The following is an 18,544-nucleotide window of genomic DNA, read 5'->3' as shown; positions in this document are numbered from 1 at the left end:
AAATGGCCAAATAAATGTGGTAATACATAAAACAATACATGTGGAAAAAATAAATCAGTAATAAATTCTAATTCATACCAATTAATATTTCTGTGTTCATTTCCAGATTTATCAATCTTTTTCTGTATATTTTAGAATTGGGTTTTTTTTTAATCCCTCTTTTATATTTCCAAAAGTATTTATTCATGTATTTATTTATTCTTTTATTTATCATTGTGGCACCTTCAGGATTCCGTAATAGTGCGCCGTAGGGAACTGTTTACAGATTCTGAAGCAAAGTTACATCCGCTTTCCCCCATGATTGGCTGTTTGGAACTCGAAAATCTGTAGTCCCGTACATTTGTTCCATTGTTTCTGTCAGGAAAACGTGAAGAGTGTGCTTGTTTGGTAAGATTGTGAATTATGTAAGCTACAAAATGTATGTTGTTAACATTACATCTAGTGGAGTTTATTTTAATATTTTATTATTTTTATTTTTTATTTCTATTATTCTATTCACTAACTGCAGTATGTTTTAGGAATCACTTAGTTTCCGTTAGTGAGTTAGGTAGGTATTATGTTAGCTATTATGTTCGGTTGAGTAACTATTGTGCATAATCTCCGGGTGCGTTGGAAAGACATTTCACTGTGTATATTTATGAATGTATGTGACAAATAAACCTCTTGAATCTTGAATCTAAATAAATAATTCTTCTTGTCATTATGCCCAGTTGTTCTTATTAACAGATACTTACACCGCGTTCTTAAATTATTATGCAAATTGGATTTAAGTGTCAAACATTTGATTTTTGTTTTTCAATTAAACTCATGGATGGTTTGTGTCTCAGGGCTCTTTGGATCAGTGAAATCAATCTCAGACACCTGTGATAATAAGTTTGCCAGGTGAGCCCAATTAAAGGAAAACTACTTAAGAACACATTAATTCCACATTAATAAGCAGGCCACAGGTTTCAAGCAATATGGGAAAGAAAAAGGATCCCTGCTGCTGAAAAGCCTCAAATAGCGCAATGTCTTGGACAAGGTATGAAAACATTAGATATTTCATGAAAACTTAAGCGTGATCATCGTACTGTGAAGAGATTTGTGGCTGATTCAGAGCACAGACGGGTTGGTGCAGATGAAGGCATAATGAGGAAGGTTTCTGCCAGACAAATTCATGGGATTAAGAGAGCAGCTGCTAAAATGCCATTACAAAGCAGCAAACGGGTATTTGAAGCTGCTGGTGCCTCTGGAGTCCCACAAACCTCAAGGTGTAGGATCCTCCAGAGGCTTGCAGTTGTGCATAAACCTACTATTGGGCCCCCCTGAACCAATGCTCACAGGCAGGAACGGTTGCAGTGGGCCCAGAAATACATGAAGACTCATTTTCAAACAGCCTTGTTCACTGATGAGTGCCGTGCAACCCTGGATGGTCCAGATGGATGGATTAGTGGATGGTTGGTGGATGGTTGGTGGATGGCCACCATGTCCCAACAAGGCTGCGACGTCAGCAAGGAGGTGGCAGAGTCATGTTTTGGGCCGGAATCATGGGGAGAGAGCTGGTGGGTCCCTGAAGGTGTGAAAATGACCTCGGCAAAGTATATAGAGTTTCTGACTGAGCACTTTCTTCCATGATACAAAAAGAAGAACCGTAGCAAAATCATCTTCATGCATGACAATGCACCATCTCATGCTGCAAAGAATACCTCTGTGTCATTGTCTGCTATGGCTGCTAAAAGGAGAGAAACTCATGGTGTGGCCCCCATCCTCCTATGAGCTCAACCCTATTGAGAACCTTTGGAGCATCCTCAAGCAAAAGATCTATGAGGGTCGGAGGCAGTTTGCATCAAAACAGCAGCTCTGGGAGGCTATTCTGACATCCTGCAAAGAAATTCAAGCAGAAACTCTCCAAACTCACAAGTTCAATGGAGGCAAGAATTATGAAGGTGATATGAAAGAAGGGTCCTATGTTAACCTGTAACTTGGACTGTTCAGATGTTTTTGATTGAAATAACTTTTGATTTCAGTAAATATGACCTAATGCTGCAAATTCAACAAATGACCATTTTCAGTTCCTTACAACCTATAAAATATTTTGAAACTCTGTTGTGCATAATAATTTGGAACAGTGCATTTTGAGGTTTTTTTTTTTTGGGGGTTGTTTTTTTTGTTTTTGTTTTTTTGAAAAAAATACTGTTATCATTGGAAGGTTTGTTCAACAACATTTGAATTATATCCTAACGGTTGATAACTTGAATTATACTGACTATCATTTGCATCGACTATTTAGGAAAATCAGAGGGAAAAATACCATTTGCATAATAATTTGGAATGCGGTGTATGTACAATTGATTCAGATTCGCCAACAACTGACAAATACATGCCATAACAAGCCTTAAGAATATAGTCAATATAAAATTATTATTATTATATCAAAGTAAAAAAAAACAAGTGGGTCCTTCTTGAAAAAATCGTATATTATTGGTGAAACTACATTTGAAAACTTCATTATTGTGTGATGGGTTTCCTGAAGTATAAATGAAGTAACAAACAACTAATTGCAGTAGGCTATTGTACACCTTTTTGTACACCCACATTTTATTATCATTCTGACACTCAAGCAAAGCAATTAAGTGGGTGGAGTTCATATCATATTTGACTTAAAAAAAAAAAAAAAGATTGAAAACAAGCAAAAAATCAATAGAAAAACAATCTATATGATATTCTTACAGCAGCAAAATTTCTTGGTTTTGATCGAGTTCGGCAGTTTTGCCGGAGCTTTCATCCTGTGTTGTCGTTAACATAAATGCATTTGATATTTGGATTCCAGACATCAGGGCCAGTATCACGAATATGTCATCGAATAACTCAACTTCACATTTCCTTGAAGTCCCTTTCCTCTCTCAAAATAACACAATACATATGTTACCACTGGTATATCAGGTACAGCTGTTGTTAGGGAGACCAGGAAACCTTTATAGGCGTGAATGTCCAAATATCCGGATGGCCCATGTGAATCAAGTCTCTGTAAGGGGACGTACTCCATTGGAAGGGCGGCACCTGGTCCCACGTTGGTCCATTTACAGCAACCATACCAAAATCACGGAACATTCCATATGAAGTCAGCTGCAGACGCACAGAAACACAATTCTATGAATTAACAAGTGCCATTTGGTCTGTTCCCAACTAAAGAAGACAGGAAAAAAAAAAAAACACGAGCAAAAGAAGGATGAGGGCGAGAAAAGGCAAACCTTCATGTCTGTTCCTCCATGAGGTCTCTGCCTCAGGGCACCAAATGGATACGTTCCGTTAGCTGGGTTCAGATCTGAGCGGGCGGAGATGGCATTTTCTCCGTTGCCAGGCGGATCACAGCCATCGCACTGTGACAGCGGGTCCTCGTTATAGTTATTGTACCTGAGTGGAAAGGTTCAACAACTTACAAACTCGAATTTGGACCTCAACAACTGGTTCCAAGTTATTTTATAAGGGTATAAGTGTGACCCGCCCGTGAACACAGCAATAATACAAAGCTCCTGGAACACAAGAACTGTTTGTGGATTTTACCTCATGAGGCGGACCATCGAGTCCAAGTCCGTAATGAGCGTTTGGTTTCGTCGAAAGATCTGCGCTCTGGGATTCTTGTCCAAAGAGAACCATGAACCAAACTCCTCAACCAGCTCATTGCAACCACTGGCATTGAATATCTCCTCATAATACCTATAAAGCAACAAGGAGGTAATCAGATCAACACACGGAACACACATTTTAATGCTGTAATAAGGACCAGAGCTGTGGGTACTTACGGGATGTTGTAACTTGCCCAATATCCTTTATTCAGCAGTTCCTGGGTTTTATCATGGTAAATGACCAAGCCCCTACAGAAAGAGATTACACCTTGAATACATCATAGGAAACCAATGGGGCTATTGGATCATTGACAGTGCTTTAGAACACTATGAGGGCCTAGGTGGATCTTTGTAATGTATTCAGTACTTTTAAGTATTTTTACAGGAAGAGCGTCTTGTAATTTTTTTAAGTGAAGTGGTTGGTGTTTTTAAATGTGGCCAAGGGAAGCTTTTAAACTATTTTAAGACAGTATATAATAACCATTACACTCAGCATTTCATATATAAAGATGAACATTAGTATCATAAACAGGATTGTTTAGGCGCTGGTATTGGAATCAAAAATATCTGTATTGGTGCCATATCAAAATGATCCACTGTCTTGGTGTCTATTATTGATTGGGCTGAAAACACTCACGGAATCTGCTCAAGAACAGTCAAGAGCTGATCATTAATATCAGTCTTCCCTGGGGTGAAGCGGTTGTAGTCCACAATCATCCACTGGTTATTATACCTGCAAAACCCAAAACACTTTACATTAAACCTTAACACATTCAGTGAATCGATGGAAAAACGACTCAGCATTTTCAAAATAATAGCGTTGCGAGCAGCGATGCCTCTATCAGACTGATAAAGGCTTTGCCGGACTTAAGGTCAACGTTGGCTCCACAGATGTGCGGTCGCGACAGAAAGATTGGGGTCGTAGGGGAAAGCAAGATCCGATGTGGAAACAAACCCACGTGCCACTGTTGAACTCGCTGAAGATCTCCGCCCACTCCTTGCCCGTTGAAGCCAGGCGATTGGCGACTATGTTCCTCAGCCACTCCATGACCGCTCCCGTGGGCTTGACATGCTTCCAGAGAGCAGGGTTGCTGTTGCCAATGGTGGTTTCCAACGTCACCTGAAGACGTGCAGGGACGAGATGGTGGGACTTTTTTATAGCATTGCTTCATTTGTTACTTCAACTACATTTGTTAACTTTTGCAACCGATTGGAAAAAGTTATTACCAGACCACTACTGATGATGTAAAAGTCATCCCCAGAGAAGATGGACCCGGGATAAGATGAGAACGCTTGGGTGCCTCCCGGAAGCTGACCATTTTCTACGAATATCAGACAAAACAAAAAAACAAACTGAACACTAAAATCAGATCGAGTATAGTGCAAAAAGCAATTCAAAAGACCAGAGACTGAACACTGAGCCATTGTTTGCTTATTTCGGTTTCTCTTGAAGGGGTCGTGGGAGCGTTCTACGGGTTGAATAATATTGTAAAAAAGAGATATCAACCCGTATAAAATATGAATATTTAAACAAAACAAATAATAAACAAACAATAAATAAACAAATGAATTCATAAAAGTAAAATAAATCAAATTAAAGTAAAATTAATCAATAAAAGAGTACCTGATTGAGACATGTTGAAGGCAAAGTTATATTTCTTCATGATGCGAAGCATGGATTGATACGTGTTCCAGGTGTCATGTGATACCAGAAGTTCCTTGTTATTTGGTAAAAGCTTAATCAAAGCAGAACAGGAGCCGGACCCCAGCGGACGTGTTTGGCTGGATTTATTCAGCGCCGACTCCAAGTCTTCAAGATCACCGCCCATTTGAAATAGCCTGTCGAGCGAAAGTAAAACACCAGGGAAGTTGAGTCTGAAAACAGAGGCGGCGAGGTCCACGAAACTGTGAAACGGAAAATTGGAGCCGAAAAAAAGAAACGGCCCCTTTTGGCCCACCTACAGGAAACCGAAGGGGTTGAGCGAAAAGGGCCCTTTGGGAAACGCGAGCTCGTCATTGTAGCTGTCCTCCAGTCCTTTCAGCTGGAGCAGGGCCAGATTCACCTAGGGACGCAGAGCAGAAGTGTCCATCGCATTGGCTTGAAGTGTAAATATCCGATGTTGAAATTCTACAAACGGACTGATTTTTTTGTTACCTGGTGCCAGTACGGTGATTCTGGGTGGTCCTCGATCTGCTCCCCAGTCCACTGCAGGTTGGTCGTAATGTAATCCTTCAGCCTCTGGCAAAACCCCAAGTCAATCTTGAAGGGCCCACAGTAACCCATAAGAGTGTTCATCCAGTGCCTGTAGATCAACTGAAACAACAGAAAACCAGGCCACAGTGAGCGGAACCGCGCTGCCTTGTTTGAGTCTCGACCTCCTTCGACTGAAGCGGAGGTACAAGCGCGCGCCGACGGTCTTCCCTGACCTGGGAGGTGACGGCAGCCTCCACGGCCCCGGCAGCGTACGCCTGGATGCTGTCGTTGAATCCTCTGGCGGTGGTGACTTCTAAGAACGACCACCTGGGCGGAGACGAGAGGAGAGAGAAAAAAAAAAAGTCAAATCCACTGTGATATCACGGGGGCTGTGATGGTGTGTGTGTGTGTGTGTGTGTTTTCATTATTCAGCCCGAACACAGCTGGATTTACAAGCTTTGGGGAAAAGGGTGTCCAAATCAAAGTAGCTACAGTAATAAAAACACTCAATGTGCGTTGGCCTACACTAATAATATGTGCAAAAACCCTTGTTTGTTTGCGTGTGTGTACACACACACACACACACACACACACACACACACACGCAGGGAAAAATATAAGTAAAAACAATATATTCGCAACGTTTCAATATTTTTACTTTTAATAGAAACAATTACTGATAGTTGTGTCGCTTAAATACGTAACTCAATTAAGTAACACTCACCCCGAGTTTTTAATGTCATCAGTGAAGTTCGCCCAAGCGACAAAATCGTCTCGATATCCCTCGAGGAGAGCCAAATGTCCGGTTTGCGCATCAATGACAGCAGAAAAAATGTCCGCCCGAACGGACGAATGTGAAATCAAAGTGTATAAAACACACAACACTGTGGAAGTGCCTCTGCCGCTGAACGCCATGTTTACAATAGTGAGTCATGTGGCGCGTTGGGGAACGTCATGTGACCATGACGTCAGCTGTTCTTTCAAAATAAAAAGGTCTCCACTTTTCCCGCTAGAAACGATTAGAAAATACAAAACCCATCACAAATTAAATCAAGAAAATTAATTTATTCATACAAAAGTACAATATTCATATGTCCATCTCCATGCAATTATATGAAGCGATAACAGGTGGAAATCAAATGTAATACAAGAGCCGTGACATTCGTTTTTAAACGACTTCTTTTAATTTGCTCCGACAGCACATGGCATTCAGATAATACTGTTGTTTTCACCCCTGTCCACATATAAAAGCATGGAGTTAACTTTTCACTGTTGTCTGAAGAGTGGAACACATGGTTATGCATCTCAGTCTTCCTCTGCACCCGCAGTTTCCATCGTCTCCAGGATTTCCTCCATGGCCGCTGCCTGTCGCCGTTTTTTGGGCGCCTCTGAGAGGAGAACAGTGGGGGGAGAAAGAAAATTTGTATTTAAAAAACCCCCCAAAAAAAACAAAACAACAAATTGACTGAAAACTATGTTTTATCTCAAGGAGGTGACGTTACCATGGAAATGTTCTGCCGTTTTTCGCCTCAACGTCTCGACTGCATCCTCAGCATCGGCCCACTCCAGCACCAAACGCCTCCCGTACAGATGAGTGCTGTGGCACAATGCAGCAAAGGCTTTCTAAAGAGGGAAACAGCACCACCGACATTACGGCCACTGAAAACATTGTATATGTAATTAAGGCATTGGTACTTATACATTACTTCTTTTTTTTTGTTTATAAGCCTCCTTCCATCTAAATAAAGCATATACAAACATCTGTAGTCACCTTTGCATCTTGTTTGGTGAGGAAGTCGATAAAGCCGAACCCTCTGTGATTCCCCGATCCGGCAGATTTCTTTGGAAGTCGGACTGTTTTTAACTCTCCGAACGTACTGCGGGGACAGCCAGTTGAGATGATGCCTTTATCAACACAAATCATTTCCACAAAAAAAAAAAAAAAAAAAGGACAGGAGTGCCCTTGTGTCAGAGAGACGTGCGTGCGTACCAGAAGAGCTCCCGAATCTCCCTGACACTCGCTTGGAATGGGACGTTGCGCACGAGGATCTTAGTTCCTGTTTGTTTCTTCTCAATCTGCTTCTTCTTGTGGGACACGTCAGCGGATCTGAAAAAAGCAGAATCGTCTTTTTGTAGGCTAACCCAGATTTGAGAATTGGGTAACTCGATCAAACCTTTAATCAATTTCCCCCCCCTATGGACTTTTGGACTGGATAGCAAATCTACTCAATGTGATAATATCCACTTTTATGATATATAAAACATGATTATTTCCTGTGTAAGTAAATTGCCAATCCTACGCTCAAATTAAGTTAAAGGCAAAGCATTAAATCATCTGGTAACCTCTCATGGAATATTGCGACTGATTCAAGTGCAGAGCCCAACGTTTTATTCAAACTATGCTTTTGCACACTGCACCGATATCTGTTCAGGATTTATTATACCATCTAAGTGTATGTAGCTTACCGCGTGGCTCTGTCAGAAACCTTCAGCTCCAACTGGTGATCGTCCAATGTGCAGTGCTGGGGGGAGGGTTGGGGGGGAGACGAGATGAGTCAGGGTGAGTTAATGAGATCAATGCAGGTGTGCAACACTCACCCACTGCCCATACCATAATAAGGATGCAAACATGAAGCTGCATACCTGTAGCTGCCTCATGGCTTTCTGTGCCGCCTCTGCAGTCTGATATTGGACAAAACCGTAGCCCATGGACAGCAGCTGACCTGGGTCAAAACAACAGCACAGAGACCGTGGTCAACACCAGCTCCTATAAACAGTAACAACGATATGCACACGACGTGACACCCGTTATGGAGACTGCCATGAAGGCCTTCAGTTATTTTCATCCGTGTGATGTTGAATTAAAAGTCTCAATCTAAACCTTTATCGCGTCTGTGTGCTTTGTGTGTTGAGTTGTGGCGAGTCCTGGTTTGAAAGGGCCGTGGAAATGCAGTAAGAGTTAATTACCCGTTTTGTCCTTCTTCTTGGAAATTGTGGAGGACTTCACCTTGCCACACTTGGAGAACGTCTGCAAACAAAGTCGCATTTAACGATCATGGACTCCTCTAAAGGAGGAATGAAACACGGAACCTAGAAATTGTGTGCTATAAAAACATGGAAATATTCCTCAGTGGAAAAAAATAGCTGTGGAAGAAAGGATGAGCGGATGTGCATTTTAAGTCCAAGTGAAATTGACAATCGGGTCCCTGTCAATGTAAATAATATGAATCAAAATGATATACAAGTAAGCGTGACAAATTTTACAATTTCAAAAAAAGCTTATGAGGCTGTGTAAACCTTATTTTATTTATTTTATATTTTTTTTATTTAGGCTCAAGCCATTTGCACTTAGTTTAAGTGACGCAGGTGTTGCTGGCGACCTTCAACATCTGAAAGAACTGACGGAAAAGCAGGAAAAGGAAAAAAATGTAATACCCAAAGCGTGAACGACGGCTTCACTCCTCGACCTACCTCTTGTAGCTTCTCCTCTGTCGTGCTGAAATTGAGATTCTTAACAAACAATGTGGAACCTGGAGTGATCTCATCTTCCTCCTCATCCTCTTCCTCCGTCACTTCCACCTCTTTCTGTGATGCTAGGGATGCTAGGAATTTAGAGTTATTATAATTAGTAATACAATTCATTTATTAATCTCACACACACACACACACACACACACACACACACACACACACACACACACACACACACACACACACACACACACACACACACACACACACACACACACACACACACACACACACACACACACACTTATTTGGCATATTCTACCTGGTTCAGGTCTTGCTGCAGTAAATACCCCTACAGGGGCCCACTCCAAATACAGTGGGATGTGATGGAACTGGAGAAAAGTTAGGAGTGAAGGTGAGCACGAGAAATATGAAATATGATTTGTCTTCAGTTAACACATGTAGACACATGCACTGTATATGCACCGTGTTAATGGTGAACTTCTATGCCCACCTTGCTGTAAGCTAGCCTCATGAAAGCCTTTTTAGCTTCAGTTGGTTCCAGGAACTCAATGAGGGCCGTTAGCCCCGAAGGCGGCAGCAGCACTCTGCCCAGAGAGCCGTGGGGGGAGAAGAGCGACTCCAGCTCCTCCGCCATCACCCCTGCTGGAAGGTTTTTCACCATCATCACAGTCGTACTTCTGGCTGCTGCAGCCTGTGCGTGCGCAGAAGCAAGAAGTTCATTCGAGCACAAATTTGATAGAATAATATTACATTTAACATAATTACATAATAAACATACAAAGACCATAGCTGTCAGCATACCTGACCGAAGGAATCCAGGCACACGCTGTTGTCCAACAGGAACTGACGAGTCTCCTGGACAATCTGGGTCTCACCGAGGGCCATCCTCACTGCAACACTACCCTTCGACTCCTTTAGCACAAGATAACCAGGTAGACAGAAGGCAAAGCGTTAAGCACCAGCGTGCCGTAGATACCGCATATTAGGAGTGGCGGTGGAGGTTTCCTGGATAAACACAACAAAAGCCTTACTCACGTGGTCCAAAACTTGGCTTTTACTTGTGTTGTATTTCTCAGCGATGGCATCTGCCACGGCATTGGTGCCGAGAAAAAGGGCGTTCCAGTTGTGAGAGCTTGACAGTGAAGGAATTTGGAAAAAATAAAAATAAAAATAAATTGTTTTAACCAGAAGGAGAAGTATACTGCCAACTTAAATCTCATTAAGCTCTTAATGGGATTAAAGTTGGCAGTATACTACAAATAAAGAAAGAACTTTACGAAAAAGAGCCGGTGAACACGTCTCTAAATAAACTTGTTATGATACTCAATATAAAGTGTATTTAGAATAAAGCATCTGATGGCAAACAGGTGAATGGTTTGTGTTGAAGACTTGCATGCAGCGCTAGACACGAACTTAAAAAAAAAAAAAACAACAAGTATTTTTGTTTGCTTTAAAAGACAAAAGGTTCAACCTGGGTACACTGGCATCGCCACGCATGGTGTGTGTGTTAAGTAGGTGCACCTTGAGCTTGCAGCTTTATTTTTGGCATCCTTCTGCCTTTTGTAAGATGAGATTCCGGGACCACCAGAGTCTGAATCTGCCTTTTCTTTTTTCAGGGTGGAGGGAAGCAGGTGAAGCATTCTCCCCTAAAAGCATGTAATGAAGACATGTTTACCCTCCACTTCAAAACTGACTTCAGATTATAGCCGCCGCCAGTTCCGAGAAGGTTTCAACTAGGCGTTAGGAGATCAAGTTACCTGAAACACGTGTCCGTCTAACTGAGCCAGGGCTGTGACAGCATTCTCTGGAATCATGTAGGTCACGAATGCGAATCCTTTTGACTGCTTGGAGAGGTTGTCGATGGGGAACAGCACCTCGGATAAGGGACCTGTAGCCATTTTTAAAGTCATGAGCCTGGGGGTACATGCGCTTGTTCGTTCGGTAAAGCACGCGTGTTCATCTGCGCCCCAACGCACCGTGTTTCGTGAACAGCTCCTTGATCTCCTCCTCGGTGCAGGTATAGGGAAGGTTTCTGATGAAGAGCCGCCCTGACTCTGCAACATCTTCCTCCTCTTCATCATTCTTCAGCATCCTGGTGAAGTTCCGATCAATCTCCTTTTCCCGTTTGTTCTTCCAACCTTTATCTTTGAATGCCTCGACACGGAAGACCTCAATGTAACGGCCACCTGAAGACACACACAGGAGGCACATGTTTTTTTAAGGGAGGACAAGGCTCAGGATAGGGAGAGGCAATAGAATTACACACACAGATAGAGACGGGGTCGCAGTTTTACGCACCCATGTAATCGTTATTCTTCAGAAGGGCTTTTTCCACCTCTTCCCCAGAGAGCAGGTCCACATAAATATAACCTTTAAAATACACACACCAGACATATATACCGCATATGAATACACGTTAAAATAACAGCAGACATATTCACTGATGGAAAAACATTCTCCAACGTATATTTGGAAATTTCACAAGCTCACGCACCTGTCCTGCTGCCACTTTCGTTCCTGCCAATTCGGATGGCTGCTGGCTTCAGGGGGGTCATAAACTCTCTAATTTGTTGCTATGGGAGTCAAACATGACAAATTTGATGTAGATACAAATATGTACGTCTCCTTTTAAAAATTATCTCATCTGAACGCTCTGCATACCTGTGAGATTTAAAATATTTCTTTGCTCACTCACCTCTTTCACAGTAAATGGGACTCCTCTAAGTTTCACTGTGAAGTCTGTGGTGGGCTCAGTCTTAGAAGTTGGAGGAGTTTGGGGAAACAGTATTACCAAAACACAAAATGAAAATGTTGTGCTAGACTGAATACACACATATTATGTAACTAGTACACAGTATATGTAAAAAGCAGGGTTTTGTGTATAGTCACCTCCTGTGTAGCACTTTTGCTGGCTTTGCCTTTCTTCTTATCCACAGTGGCCATTACAGTTTTGGTCTTTGAGATATTGTCTCTGTCACCACTCTCATAGGCACTGTCTGCCTGATGCCCAGGGACACGTTCATCTTTCTCTTCATCACCATCTTCACAATCATCCTCCTCCCCACCCTGCTCCATGGTTTCATCTGTATCAGCCACTTTTGAGCGTAGGTACTCCATATCAGATAAAGCCCCCTTTAGAGCTTCTCTTGGGGGACCTAGAAATATGAATGAATGTTTTGACATTTTGCAAAGGCAGACAATCAGAAAATGTAAACCAAACCTACAATAAGCTGCTTACCTTGATCCTCATCATCTTGTTCTTCTTCGTCCTCGGACTGGTCTGAGTCAAAGTTGAGGTAATCATCAGAAGCAGGTTTCTTCTTCACCAAAGTCTTTCCCTTACCAGTGTCAGGGACAGGTGATTGTTGCATAGAGTCATTGGCCCAGGTAGGTACTTGACTGCGATTCTGATGTACGGATATAAACTCCTTGAAGCCTTGGTCCTCCTCCAGCTGGTAAACACAAAACGCATCCATAAGCACACACACAGACATGATGATAAAATCTACTGTATATAATTTAGTGCAGCACATTATCATAAAAATCTATGCCAACATAGTACCTTTTATTGAAAATAGATTGCACTCGGACAGAACACGAGTGGGAAATTTGACTAATATAAGATAAAATAAGCAGATGCAATCCTGTTAACAACCACTGTTTATTTGATGGATGATGCACTGTTTTTCAAGTTGCAACATTGAAAATAAAATAAGTAGAAAATACAAGCTTCAATGTTGTATAAAAAACAGCATTATCTTTGTTTATTCTACAGTGTCTAAGTGAAAATAAAGTCAAGGGAATATATATTTTTTTATCTGAATGGTCACGATAAGCAATGTCAACTGTTTCTTTAAGCCTTTTTTAAGAAGAAACAGTAGAAACAGTCTTTAATTGTCACACGACACTCCACAACACATGCTTGCACACACACACACAGACATGCACATGCTTGATGGTGGCCGGTGAAATGGCTCCTCTGCTTTTGACCCATCCTGGCTTGTCCTTCCTCCGGGGGCACAGCCAGGAGCAGTGGGCAGCATACGTGGACGCGCCCGGGGACCAGGTGATAAGTGTCCATCGCTGGTCAGACGATGATGGGTGCATGTTTTTGGTGGGGGTCCTTACTGACGTGAGGTGGAGGAAACCCCATGTGAACACGGGGAGAACATGCAAACTCCACACAGAAAGGCTCCTGTTTTTGGAAGATAACCCGCCGGAGCACGGTGCCAACAGCGCCCCAGGCGGGAATCGAACCCAGGACCTTCTTGCTGTGAGGCAGCAGTGCAATGCACTGCGCCACCGTGCCAGGCTTAAGATCTTTTAGTCTCACATGTAACATTTCAACGCAAACAAAAGACAGACTTACCTCACCCAGAGGGCCCACAGGCTTGATTTTCTGATTATTTTGCTAAAGATACAAAGATAAAGCATACATACATTTAAATATTCTGAACATGGATAGAGCTTAAAAGATGTCAACCCAACACTAGTATCTGAATGATTCATTCCGGATCGAACCTACAGCAGTTTTTACTTACTAGAAACAACATTATATTGACTTTGACTGTATATACCTCTCTGGTTTGTGTGTCAGCCGGGACAGTGGGTGTAGATGGATCTGAACTCTGAGTGTGTTTGCTCCACGGTCTGGCCTTAGATGGGTCTCCAAAAGCCTTACACATTTCCACCTGAAAACAAGGCACGGCATGGCATAGATATCAGGAGAACAACAACGGCTAATTGAAGCCAGCGGTTCGACCTCAGGAACTCACCGTCACCCTGGACGTGTCCACAAAGCTTCTGTTGAAGTGTTTCAGAGCGTTGACAGCATCGTCCTCAGTTTTGAAACCAACAAACCCAAATTTACGAAATTTGCCATCCTTTGTATACTTCAGAATGCAGTCCGTGAGCGTCCCGAAGGCAGCAAACATCTCCCGGAACCTTTCTTGTTTCATCTGCAAGCACATCACTCATGTTTACCGTCGACACGCTAGCGTTAGCACAAGTTAGCTTGGGCTGTTGAAAGATCTTTATTGTAAACGCGTACTGGTTACTTACCCCGTTCGGGAGGTTTTTCACGATTAGTCTTGACATTATATTTTTTTTTATTAACGCTTCACTAAGTTAGCTAATCTTTTTTTTTTTTTTTTCCTATTTCAGTGGTTGTCAACAAATAAGCATGGGCTTCTTCCTAGGTCGCCATGTTTAAGTGGGCGGAGCTCGTCACATCCGGGTAACGCAGACTGGGCAGGCTCGATCAATCGCACCCCGAGAGAGCGCTACGACGGGACCTGGCAAAGGTATATTTTGTCATTTGTTTACTTTCTGCCGATTTAGATTTGGTGCCGGAAATCGTTTTTCATTACATTACATCTAGAGAAAATATGACTTTCCTCAAATGTGTGGAATCAGTCATTAAACAATTACATTTTTTTTTTTTTTATTATAATGAATTAACTATTAAATGTAGCTGCAGGGATACTCTGGACTCGTTAAAGTTCAATGTACGAGTGTGCTTTTTGCTCTCTGTTGTGTGTTTTGTGACTGCAGAAGTCCATTCGTTCTGGCCTGGTTACAGTGTAATTCTATGATCAGGTGGTGTTTGTGGCTGTGGGTGGGTTTGCTACGCTGTGACTAAGTGGTTAATCTGAAGTAGGGCTGCATGATTATGGCTAAAAATCGAATCACGATGAATTTAGTCAATATTGTGGCCACGTTTATATACACGACTGTTCATCCATTTTGGGGAATACAATTATTTTATGGCCCTTTGTGAATCAACAGAAAACGGCTTTCACATTAATAATGTATATCATAAACCTACAACTGTATAAACAAACTAAAATCTTTGAATCAAATTAGGACTTTCTTCACATGAATTCAGTCTTCTGAAGGCTATATTTAAATGACATCCAAAAAAGTTGTTCAAACTAAACGTAGGTATATAATTCGACCAAAAGAAAGGACAAGGCAAAACTATATACATAGGGGTACCATGTGACAAGTAACCTTTATAATCCCTATACGCAAGTTCTGTCATCCCCAAAACTTCCACAGTTGGAACAATTGCAATATTCAAGATTCAAGAGGTTTATTTGTCATTTATCCTTCATAATAAATATTATGCAAGACTTTTCCATACACCTCAAATATATTATTTTTGGTTTCCTTATGATAAGGACAATGACTTACTTAATTTATAATTTTTAGAAAACTATCGAAACCATTCAGATATATACAGTAGTAAGTATCACATATTTATCTATAATTAACCTCCCCCCTTTTAATTTATTTATGCATCTATTTTCTTCTGTTTCTTTTTCAAGTTTCTTATATTATTCTTGTCGGTTGAATGGATATGTCTTCCTGTTTTGTAATGTTATCACTTGATGGCGCTGTTGGATTCTTTGTATATATTTCTTGATTTCAGCAATGAAGTTGAGGCCGAAAAATCGACCCTGTCATCTTTCCAACTTTGCTAACAACTTGAGTATGAGTTAACATTCGCATATATTAAGATTGCAAAACAGTGTGCTACAAGAGGGTGCAGATTGTTGACAAATGTGAAAGGGACAAATTATTTAATAAAATCAATAGCGCATCAATTTTTGAGATATAAGAATCATATAATGATCATATGATTGTATGGATCATATGGATGCAATGACTAAACATGTAACGTGGCCAGTAGGCTTGGTCCGATTTACGATTTAATTAAATTCTATCGGCGATCGACTCCATCGATCGGGATTGACATTGATGACAGACAGGTTGTTGTTGTTTATTGTATTATCCACCAGGAAAAATTGAAACAGTGTACGTGCAGTTTACCATGTTCTAAATCTGAAGCGGAGAGAGGGGGGGCCTCTCGCCCTCTCCGCTCAGCTCGGTTGACAAACAACTCCGGGTCTCACTTCGCCTCTACAGTCCTGTACAGAGACTTTGAGGGGAAGGTGCTCAAAAAAAAGAAAAGAAAAGGCACATGGACCCCCCCCCCCCCCCCCCCAGCTCCGGTTCTCGGCATTTTGCCGCTCTGGTCAAACGGAGCAGCACAGCGGAGCGGAGATCACTGGGAGGAGGAGACGCTCTTTTTGAAAATCTTGTAACTATAATATAGCAATATATCATATAATCTCAAAGAGACAGATTTTGAGTTATCTTGTTTCCTTAGTTTCTTACTTGTATGGAAAATGAAAAACGTAAACATAAGTCAGAGAATTGGAGCGGAGTTGTTTTTGTTTCTCCTCCGGACAGCGGTGCTTACCGGCTCCCCTGCCTGTCTTTTTATTTTAGATGTAATTATTTTTGCTTGTTTCCTGCATATACGAAACTACATTAATAAACACAACCGAGTTGTGGGACTGTCTAAGTCCTCACTCTGTACTGTTCCAAAAAAATCCTGTGCGTCCCAACAACCGGGACGTCTCCCTGTTGCTTTCGGTTGCATTGGGACTTAATTTGGGAAAAAGTGGATGTTTTTGTGTAAATAATTTGCTCGCAAATAGTAAATCCTCCACTGCTGGAATGGGGAGAACGCATTTACCACATTACATTACGTTCTATGCACGCGCGAACCCCACTGTGTGCACGTGCAAACCCCACCGCGTGCCCCCGATAAAATCATGTATCGCAGTCCTACTTGTGTACCTGTTGCACATATCAGTATATTGTGGGAAGAGGTCTGTCTGCTCTTACAGCTATCATAACTCACTGAATTGTCAAATTCACAGCAGTTTAGGTTGTCACAAAATACTAAACATGAGTAATGTAAAATACTTTTATCAAAAATTTCGTATTTGATGCCAAAATATGTGTTGAATGCAAAGTATGTTTTCATATTGTGTTGTAATGGTTACTATGATGATTTAAAAAAAAATGCAAAATAGACACCTAATACGTTATTAATAGTTATCACTATTCATAATTTTAACAACATTCAAAGTTCACTGAAACAATCTCCTATAAACATGAAATCTTGACTGCTGATACTGTCATCAGGTAAATGGGATGAAAAGACACGTTATTTTGAGAATTCCATGTCAAGGAACAGACAGAACAAACTTAGGATACAAAACATCTAAACAGACAGTCGCTTCCATCATGACGTTGTATCATTTATGTAATGTACATGAAAATAGGTTATTTTTTAGAAAATAAAACACAATAATACTATGATATGTGAAGGACCACCAGACATACACACACTACTATTATTATAATACTATAACAATATTACTCATATTATTACCAAAATATCACTATTTTAATGTATATATATTTTTATAGTGGTGATTATTAGCTTCATATTGTGCGCATCGACTGGAATTCATAATTTAACCACCTTTTATGCCACCACTAGATTGCCGGTGGAGAAACACTGGTTGGACATAAAAGGGGGAACGAAAGTAAAGACAGAGCAAGGTCCAGCAGGAACATCACCTGCGAGGGGATGGTTCTGACCCGGTGTGTCAGACTATGTGACTCAGATCAGGTGACTTACCTGAGAGTCAGACAGGGCTTGCACAACTGAAAACCCCTCAGACTCAGATAAGGCGTTGATTAAGTGAAATGCTGCCTTGCATCAGTGTTAAAAAACAGGCTGGTACTGCATCAAACACTGTGCTATACAATCGAACAGGTATTGGAATACTAACATTCTTTAAGAGTTTTATGTATGTTAGCAAGTGACCTCGCTTTTTCCATTGTGATTTAACAGAAAGGTTCGCTGGCCAAAAGGATAAATAAAAATCAATAATGAGTGGCTGGGGCACCGAACAACCTGAACGCTAATGTGCGAAAGTGGTGCAACCCGAAGTGAGTGGAGAACGCCCACTGTTACTTGGACTCCTGAAACAAGGGACTCTCCGAGTAGCCCTTGGTTATATCCAGTGTACTAAAAAAAAGAACCGTACCTAACCGGTCGAGAAGTTCTTCGACCCCTGCACGATAGGGCTAGACCAGTCACTCATGGGTCCTCTATCACCCCCATGCATGGCCTCTAATTCCGCCTGCATGATCTTGCGTTTATGTTCAGGCAGGGGATACGGCCGGTAACGAGCCTTCACCCGCGGGGACATGAGGCCATGTATAAGGGACATGAGGCCTGGCAGGGAGGAGAAAACATCAGAGAAACGACGCTGAAGTGTGGCCGCATCCACCCTCTGGGAAGGAGAGAGATGGTTACATAACAGGGCCGCAGTATGATCAGCCGCTTTTGGAACCTCCGGCACCAACTTATCCGGCTCAA

At 41.6% G+C, this 18,544-nt stretch overlaps 2 protein-coding genes across 2 annotated transcripts; both read right to left on the bottom strand.

Annotated features, from left to right (window-relative positions):
- Positions 1 to 2,543: 2,543 nt before the first annotated feature.
- On the bottom strand, positions 2,544 to 6,714 carry plbd2 (phospholipase B domain containing 2; the record flags this gene model as incomplete). The annotated part of the gene is made up of 13 exons (XM_080004235.1): positions 2,544 to 3,105; positions 3,231 to 3,393; positions 3,544 to 3,696; positions 3,783 to 3,854; positions 4,243 to 4,338; positions 4,565 to 4,725; positions 4,833 to 4,927; positions 5,230 to 5,444; positions 5,568 to 5,668; positions 5,761 to 5,919; positions 6,033 to 6,126; positions 6,524 to 6,582; positions 6,685 to 6,714. 13 exons carry the CDS (start codon positions 6,712 to 6,714, stop codon positions 2,935 to 2,937), a joined length of 1,569 nt encoding a protein of 522 aa, XP_079860361.1. The 3' UTR covers positions 2,544 to 2,934.
- A 135-nt stretch (positions 6,715 to 6,849) lies between these two features.
- rbm19 (RNA binding motif protein 19) lies at positions 6,850 to 14,496 on the bottom strand. The gene is made up of 24 exons (XM_080003351.1): positions 14,356 to 14,496; positions 14,070 to 14,252; positions 13,872 to 13,985; positions 13,664 to 13,705; positions 12,533 to 12,746; positions 12,184 to 12,449; positions 11,990 to 12,049; positions 11,789 to 11,867; positions 11,593 to 11,664; positions 11,271 to 11,480; positions 11,052 to 11,182; positions 10,816 to 10,940; positions 10,330 to 10,426; positions 10,096 to 10,206; positions 9,785 to 9,985; positions 9,593 to 9,662; positions 9,271 to 9,401; positions 8,767 to 8,827; positions 8,443 to 8,522; positions 8,266 to 8,321; positions 7,790 to 7,906; positions 7,571 to 7,676; positions 7,302 to 7,422; positions 6,850 to 7,187 (listed from the first exon to the last, which is right to left on the bottom strand). The coding sequence occupies exons 1-24, from the start codon at positions 14,389 to 14,391 to the stop codon at positions 7,105 to 7,107; spliced, it is 2,766 nt and encodes a 921-aa protein (XP_079859477.1). The 5' UTR covers positions 14,392 to 14,496; the 3' UTR covers positions 6,850 to 7,104.
- Between the last annotated feature and the right edge of the window lie 4,048 nt (positions 14,497 to 18,544).

This window comes from Zeus faber (assembly GCF_960531495.2).
Source record: "Zeus faber genome assembly, chromosome: 7".
Lineage (NCBI taxonomy): Eukaryota > Metazoa > Chordata > Actinopteri > Zeiformes > Zeidae > Zeus > Zeus faber.
The sequence above is the reverse complement of the archived record's forward strand: the minus strand, read 5'-3'. Positions and strand labels throughout refer to the sequence as shown.

What these genes read in the sequence shown, in the direction of transcription:
- rbm19 (XM_080003351.1), bottom strand. Translation starts at nt 14,391, where the DNA reads ATGTCAAGACTAATCGTGAAAAACCTCCCGAACGGG. An exon ending in CTGTGGGCCCTCTGGGTGAG is followed by an intron (nt 12,747 to 13,663) that starts GTAAGTCTGTCT and finishes TGTGTTTACCAG; the next exon opens with CTGGAGGAGGACCAAGGCTT. An exon ending in AAAGCCAAGTTTTGGACCAC is followed by an intron (nt 10,207 to 10,329) that starts GTGAGTAAGGCT and finishes CTTGTGCTAAAG; the next exon opens with GAGTCGAAGGGTAGTGTTGC.